This window comes from Salmo salar, chromosome ssa02 (genome assembly GCF_905237065.1).
Source record: "Salmo salar chromosome ssa02, Ssal_v3.1, whole genome shotgun sequence".
NCBI classification, from domain to species: Eukaryota; Metazoa; Chordata; class Actinopteri; order Salmoniformes; family Salmonidae; genus Salmo; species Salmo salar.
In genome coordinates, this window is record NC_059443.1 from 24,252,634 (window position 1) to 24,260,323 (window position 7,690).

At 45.0% G+C, this 7,690-nt stretch overlaps 2 protein-coding genes across 2 annotated transcripts; one reads left to right on the forward strand and one right to left on the reverse strand.

Moving 5' to 3' along the window:
* Positions 1 to 742: 742 nt before the first annotated feature.
* Positions 743 to 2,691, reverse strand: LOC106577499 (apolipoprotein A-I). Its single transcript, XM_014155560.2, has 4 exons — positions 2,459 to 2,691; positions 2,296 to 2,349; positions 1,940 to 2,090; positions 743 to 1,587 (listed from the first exon to the last, which is right to left on the reverse strand). The coding sequence occupies exons 2-4, from the start codon at positions 2,333 to 2,335 to the stop codon at positions 1,011 to 1,013; spliced, it is 768 nt and encodes a 255-aa protein (XP_014011035.1). The 5' UTR covers positions 2,336 to 2,349; positions 2,459 to 2,691; the 3' UTR covers positions 743 to 1,010.
* Positions 2,692 to 4,508: 1,817 nt separating this feature from the next.
* LOC106577505 (apolipoprotein A-IV) lies at positions 4,509 to 6,282 on the forward strand. Its single transcript, XM_014155575.2, has 4 exons — positions 4,509 to 4,744; positions 4,849 to 4,904; positions 5,147 to 5,297; positions 5,415 to 6,282. Exons 2-4 carry the CDS (start codon positions 4,865 to 4,867, stop codon positions 5,989 to 5,991), a joined length of 768 nt encoding a protein of 255 aa, XP_014011050.1. The 5' UTR covers positions 4,509 to 4,744; positions 4,849 to 4,864; the 3' UTR covers positions 5,992 to 6,282.
* Positions 6,283 to 7,690: the final 1,408 nt, after the last annotated feature.

A 7,690-nucleotide genomic window follows, 5' to 3' on the forward strand; every position in this document is an offset into this window, starting at 1 on the left:
CAGGAAATAACAGGCTCTAATTAAGCAAAGGGATTTCACACACTCAACACAAGTATTTATGTTGCTAAAAGAGAGAGAGCGAGAGTGAGACAGAGAGAGCGAAACAAAGAGAGAGACAGAGAGAGAGACAGAGAGAGTGACACATAGAGACACACACAGAGAGACACACACAGAGAGACACAGAGAGAGAAAGAGAGAGAGAGACACAGAGAGAGAGAGAGAGAGAGAGAGAGAGAGAGAAAGAGAGAGACAGAGACACACACACAGAGAGACACAGAGAGAGAAAGAGAGAGAGACACAGAGAGAGAGAGAGAGAGAGAGAGAGAGACAGAGACACACACACAGAGAGAGAGAGAGACACACAGAGAGGCACACAGCAAGTATTTATGTTGCTAAAAGAGAGAGAGCGAGAGCGAGACAGAGAGAGCGAAACAAAGAGAGAGACAGAGAGAGTGACACATAGAGACACACACAGAGAGACACACACAGAGAGACACAGAGAGAGAAAGAGAGAGAGAGAGACGAGAGAGAGACAGAGAGAACGAGCGATTGAGAGACAGAGACACACACAGAGAGAGTGAGAGACACACACACAGAGAGGCACACAGAGACAGACACACAGAGAGAGACACACAGAGACAGGGAAGAGACGGGGACAGCCATAGTTGTGACTTTTCCTGTGTCCTTAAGTGACATATTGCATGTGTAATTGGAGTGTAATGAATGAGGGAACAATCTTGCATATGTTCATAATTTCAATAGCTTTATTTTTGTTAAAATTTAAGAAATTATAAAAAGTTGACATTATTCAACAAGGTAAAAACAAACACATATAAATATTTGAGTGTGAACGTTTGGTTTACATTTCTCACCCTGCACTAAATAATAATAAATATGATGCTCTGGGCATATGCCCAGTTAAGTTTCCATGTTTTACAGTGCAGTTCAGGGTATGACAAAATCACTGAAAACGTTTCAGAGGATCAAGGAGTGGTGTTGGTTTGAGCCATTTAGTTGGTGTTGGTGAAGGCCTGGTAGAGGGCGGTGAGCTGGGCCTTCAGGTCCTGGGCATAGGGGTCCAGCTTGTCCTTCAGGTCCTCAGCATAGGGGGCCAGGCTCTTCTGCACCATATGAGCTCTGGTGGTCAGCTCGCTCTGGAGATTCTCGGCCAGGGGGGCCACTCTCTTCTGGAAGTCCTGCAGGCGCAGGTCCACCTTCTGCTTCAGCTCGTCAGTGTAGGGGCCCAGCTGGGACTGCAGCTCCTTCACACTCTGCTCCAGACTCCCCTTCAGCTCCTCACTCTTCTGGAGCAGGGTGGCCCTCAGGGCCTCGGAGTCCAGGGACTCTGCATAGGGGGCCAGATCCTGTTTCAGCTGCTCCACTCTCTGCTTGACTTGTGTCTTCATCTCCTCTGCGTAGGGCTCCAGTTTCCCCTTGACACTGCCCAGGTCCTGCTCCAGACGCTCTCTCAGCACTTCGGCTTCCTGGGTAATCTTGGTCATCAGGTCCTTGGCTGCAGGAGGAAGCTGCTCCTGAAGGGAGACTGCGTACTGGCTGGCCACGTCAGCGCTCTCTGTGATGCGGTCACTGCAGGAGAGGAGAGGGGTCTGGTCAGGATTCTAGTTTTATTTATTGATTTTATTTTACTTGCTGTAACTAGGCAAGTCAGTCAAGATCGAATTTGTATTTACAATGACGGCCTACCCCGGACAAACCCTCCCCCTAACCCAGACGACGTGGGCCAATTGTGCACCACCCTATGCAACTCCCAATCACGGCAGGTTGGGATACAGCCTGGGATTGTCTGTAGTGATGCCTCTAGCCCTGCGATGCAGTGCCTTAGACCGCTGCGCCACTCGGGTGACTAGTACTCTGAGGGCTTCCACTACAGACATTACACACATGTTATGACAACTAGATCACAGGTCAAATGACTTACTTGACATCCTGTCCCAGCTGAGACTTCCTGATCATCTGGACGGTGTCGTCGGCAGTTTTTGTTGCCTTGGCGACGTAGTCCCAGAAGGCATCTGTCAGCTGCTCCAGCTGTGGCTTGGGCTCATCAGCATAGAATAGGTTAGCATGGCAACCTGTTGGGGCATGGAAGTAGAGTTAGTTCCTGTGAAACTGCTAGTTTAACCTGACCTACTTTATGACCTCACACTGTTCAAGGAGCTTGAAGTAGGCCAGGTTTAAAATAATAATCATTCTAATAATCTTGTTGCATTCAAAAGGTTTCAATGATTTTTTTTTTACAGAGTAGTTATGGTTGTGGTAACATTAGATGTTACTTACCAGAGAGTATAGCAATCGCAAGCACCGCCAACACCTTCATATTTGCGTTTCTCACTGAAACAGAAACATTGTTAATCAATTACACTTCAATTACATTTGAATCTTAGAACCCTAAAATCCTAGTTTCTCAACACCTTGTTTTGAATCTCAGCATTGGCCTCACCTGTTTTTTTTCTTGGTGTATTTCTGTGTATTCAGTCTGTCTGTGTGTCTATCAGGCCAGTGCCATGCTGTATATATAGTCGAAACCTGCTGTAGAGCTGTAGATGTAAGCCCAAAGTCCAGGAGTCACTGCCATGTCACCTCTCTTCCTGCTTCTGCTACAACTCCTTGCTGGCTGTCATCACATGACTGTGCGGTTACTATATTGACATGTCCCCCCCACATTCTGAAATTGCATTTTTGTCGCCAACAGTTTTATCATTGGAATGTGATATAAAACGAGGCAACTGTGTGCTTTAGGACCATGCGGACACCTCCGAGCGGTTGGGTAGTCTGTTTGGAGTGTTTATCCGACTGGATAAAAAATATAGAAATAATTTTCAAAAATATGTTCCCCCCACTTCTAAAACCCCTGCTTACAGTAATGCTAATGGGTAAAGGCATTTCACTGCTGATGGCCGGCAGATAACCTTAAACATATCCACACCAAAGACACTTTGTAATCAGGTCAAGCAGTGAGACCACAACCACATATACAGTATAATGCTAACTAGATTCTACGGATGCTGGCATTAGTACATTTCACTTTTCAATTTGGTGCTTTTCGACAAGGACATGATTTCATTATAGACATCCTGGCGTTTGTTTAGCCATCAAAGGTAGCATCCCAACGATTGTGTCACCTCAACCGCCAAAGCAAACCTATAGCGCAGTGTCAACCTTGACACATTTTAGTCATCACTGGGGTCAGAGGTTATTTGAGGTGTTGAACGTTGCACTGTAGTGCATTTACATAGGGAATAGTAGATTCCAGGCAACACCCTCTCCTTATTCTACTCTCTATAGAGTGGCATTGTGATGGTTTGTAATAAGGCACAGTGGGCAGATAGGAGGTTTAGAACTCAACTCCTGACTTCAAAACTCCAGATTACCAGGATGTGACATCATGAATAACTCAAGTGATGTAGAATGAGTGCTGTGAAGATTCTCAATCCGGCCATTCTCTGGTTAGACTGATCCACCTTTTTGACATGGTAATGTCGTTCCCAGACATTTCTTTGTGCAATAACCCGGGGTCGAGGTTATGACAAGGTAAACTACCAGTATAGCACAGTAACCCACTATCCAAAAAAACAGAATACCTACAGTATGACAAAAGGGGAGCTTTACTTTGAAAAATGAAAGTCTACTGTAACATTTAATTGATTCCAAATAAGTTCCTAGACACCATACCTTATCTACTAGCTATTGTGAAATCACATCTAATGAATAGACTGGGCCCATGCGACCCCTAACCCTAGACCCTATCACAGTGTGCATGGGCCGGGGTCAAATGAACTTTGGTCAGACAACTGACACATGGAAGTGCTTGAACACATACACCTCACAGTGAAACTGAAAACTATATCATAGAATATATTCTGGGAGTCAATGCCAGCTGTCTGGGCATCAAACTTAAACTGACTATAAATCAATACCCTATCTGATCAGACTGATATATCATGAAGTTTGAAAGGAAGGTGTTGTCTGGACAAAGCGCTATTTATGTCTGAGAAATGGCTGTGATTGGCTCAGAGAATGGCTGATTCGATCTGAGACTTTCTGTGCCATCAAGGAAAAATCCATGAAACTGACCTGGTGTGAACCAGATACTCACTATCAACATTGTAGAGTTGTAGCATCGTATATAAAGACAAAGATACATTATGGTTGAGAGAAAGGAACAGGCAAGTGTATGTAAAAGTGCATAAGCCTCAATACAACACAATACATCTACCCTCAGATGATATTAACAGTAACAGACCTGTATAGCTGCAAGGCCAACAAGTGTCCCGCTGCACATGTATCACTACTGCATATCATTGAAAAACTATAGACAAGGGGATTGAATGGAGATGTGTTTATCAGCATGCAGTCCCAGGAGATTGGTCTTCACTGAGTATCTCTGATCACTACTTTATGTTCCAAACTCTGTTTGTGACACTTTACCCAGAGGTGATGATAACGCAGTGCTCTCCTGTGCGTTCTGGGTCCAGGGGTTCATTGGGACAGGTCCAGGATGAGTTGTAAGAACACAACTGGGCTGGGTCAAGTAGACAGGTGCTGAGTGGTGCACTGCGGTCTGAGGGTTTATGATTTGGAGCACTGCTGACAGCGAGGCACTGGCTCCTGGACTTTGTGTTCCTTACTGCTCTGCTTACTATATATACAGGCCAGGACACGGCTGAAACTACAGTCACTGCAGACTGGACTCAGAGATACACCAACACACTCATACACAAAGACGGTAAGCGGGGTTCTACAAATCCATGGTGTTATTTGATAGTATTCCATTATGGGTTTTTTCTGGTGGATTACAATGTTTTAAGTGATTGTTGCTTTATTTCACAGAATCTGATTAAGAGTCATGAAGGTCCTTGTGGTGCTCGCTCTGGCTGTATTCACTGGTGAGTGGGATACAAGAATATTTCAGATTATAAGTGACATTTATAGAGCTGAAGTACAGCAACATAATACCTTCCATCAATCTACCAAATTCATTTGAAGTCAATAGTCAATAATAACCATGGCAGAGGGGCTATACTTTTCTAGTTACCTTAATGCCGCCAACAGGTTGCCATGCCTAACCAGTAATGACCCTGAAAAATACAGTTTCACAAAAACGAACTCTTCTGCTATGCCCCAACAGGCTGCCATGCTAACCTGTTCTATGCTGATGAGCCTAAGCCACAGCTGGAGCAGCTGACAGATGCCTTCTGGGACTACGTTGCCAAGGCAACGCAAACGGCCGACGACACCGTCCAGATGATCAAGAAGTCTCAGCTGGGACAGGATGTCAAGTAAGTAATGTGATCTGTGATGTAGTTGTCATAACGTGTGGAATGTCTATAGTCGAATCGCTCAGATTACTAGGATGGGGACCTGAACTGACCCCCCTCTCCTCTCCTCTCCTGCAGTGACCGCATCACAGAGAGTGCTGATGTGGCCAGCCAATATGCCATCTCCATACAGGAGCAGCTTCCTCCTGCAGCCAAGGACCTGATGACCAAGATTACCCAGGAGGCTGAGGTGCTGAGAGAGCGTCTGGAGCAAGACCTGGGCAGTGTCAAGGGGAAACTGGAGCCCTACGCAGAGGAGATGAAGACACAAGTCCAGCAGAGAGTGGAGCAGCTGAAACAGGATCTGGCCCCCTATGCAGAGTCCCTGGACTCCGAGGCCCTGAGGGCCACCCTGCTCCAGAAGAGTGAGGAGCTGAAGGGGAGTCTGGAGCAGAGTGTGAAGGAGCTGCAGTCCCAGATGGGCCCCTACACTGACGAGCTGAAGCAGAAGGTGGACCTGCGCCTGCAGGACTTCCAGAAGAGAGTGGCCCCCCTGGCCGAGAATCTCCAGAGCGAGCTGACCACCAGAGCTCAGATGGTGCAGAAGAGCCTGGCCCCCTATGCTGAGGACCTGAAGGACAAGCTGGACCCCTATGCCCAGGACCTGAAGGCCCAGCTCACCGCCCTCTACCAGGCCTTCACCAACACCAACTAAATCACAAACACTTTCCTCCAACTGACTACTCTTGCCCTCTTGATGACTGTATTCTCCCTTCAAAGCCTTAGAACATTCCACCATTGTCAACAGAATGAGGGAGAGTTTACAAAGATGAACTTGGTAATGCAGATGAGGTCCATTCTGTATTTTGTATGAACTGAATTGGCTCTGATGAGTCAATGACATCTTTGTATTTTGTTTGTTTGTTATCTGAAGGTTGGTCAGTGACTGTGCCATATTGGTGTTGTATTCTTCATTTATAGAAATAAAAAGCAAAACTAAACATAACTTAAATGTATTGTGTCTGATGTGTCTAGGATGCTAATTTAAATAGTTTAAGCTACTTCCCCAAATGATAAAGTGGTGATAAGGGTATGAGGTGGAAGGTCATATTAGGACATACAAATAGTAGATAAACATTGTCCAATAAGACTGGATCAGTAGCATATTGTAGTTCTACATGCAACCAGTCATCTCTCTTCAACATAAGCATATGCGTCAGAAATATCAGAAATATGTGTGTGTCACAGCATAAACAAATCTTGAAGATGTTTAAATATTCCATTTACATTTTATTCATTTAGCAGACGCTCTTATCCACAGCGATTTACAATTAGTGCATTCATCTTAAGATAGCTAGGTGGGACGACCACATATCTCAGTCATAGTAAGTACATTTCTTCTCATTAAAGTAGCTGAATATCTTACTCAAAGGGAGAGTAAAAGCTATTAGGATTATAGCCTGCAGTGTTTGTCTTCAAAGTGGAAGCCATAATTACAACCTCTGTGTTGTGATAATTGTGTTGTTTGTTCTATAACCTGTTAGTTCATATGCCTTGACACCGTGATATACAGTATAGGGCTAAGGCCGAGACAATAAGAACACACAATGGCAGAATAAATTCAACCACACCTTTGTTTCATCACAAAACCGGAGAGCAACATATGTCCGGTGTAGTCCACAAAACATATTACATTTAACAAACAGTTACATGACCTACAGCATGGTCAATCAAGTTAATATTTCTGACATTGTCGAACTACTGAACAACTATTGATTTAGAACCACGGAGAGTTACCGCAAGTCCCAAAGACAACAGGAGCTGCCTCCACTATTCCAGCACCATTTCAACTTCAACATTTCAACATCCTCAAATCACCGATTTTTTGTCTAATACAGTTACAACTAAAAGATTCCCGAAACAATTTAGTCCAATCAACGTAAGCTAAATATCATGTGGCTGTCCATGGTACTGATTTGTGTGTGTGTGTGTGTGTGTGTGTGTGTGTGTGTGTGTGTGTGTGTGTGTGTGTGTGTGTGTGTGTGTGTGTGTGTGTGTGTGTGTGTGTGTGTGTGTGTGTGTGCGTGCGTGCGTGCGTGCGTGCGTGCGTGCGTGCGTGCGTGCGTGCGTGCGTGCGTGCGTGCGCGTGATCGTGCGTGCGTGCGTGCGTGTAGAAAAAGTAGATAAAACATTATGACTCACCCTACTTGAAGAGAAACGCCAATGTCATCCTCCTCTCTTTCATGTTGACGAAACGGTCTATGACTGTCATACAGTACATGCTTTTAGTTTTTGTTGTCCTAGGCTCAGGGGCGAAAATCTGATATCAACTTTGGAGGGGACAATTACATGAAATTTTCTCAAGAGCAATTCCTGAGGGGGACACCAAAAGTAGTGCTGTAACACATAGCCTA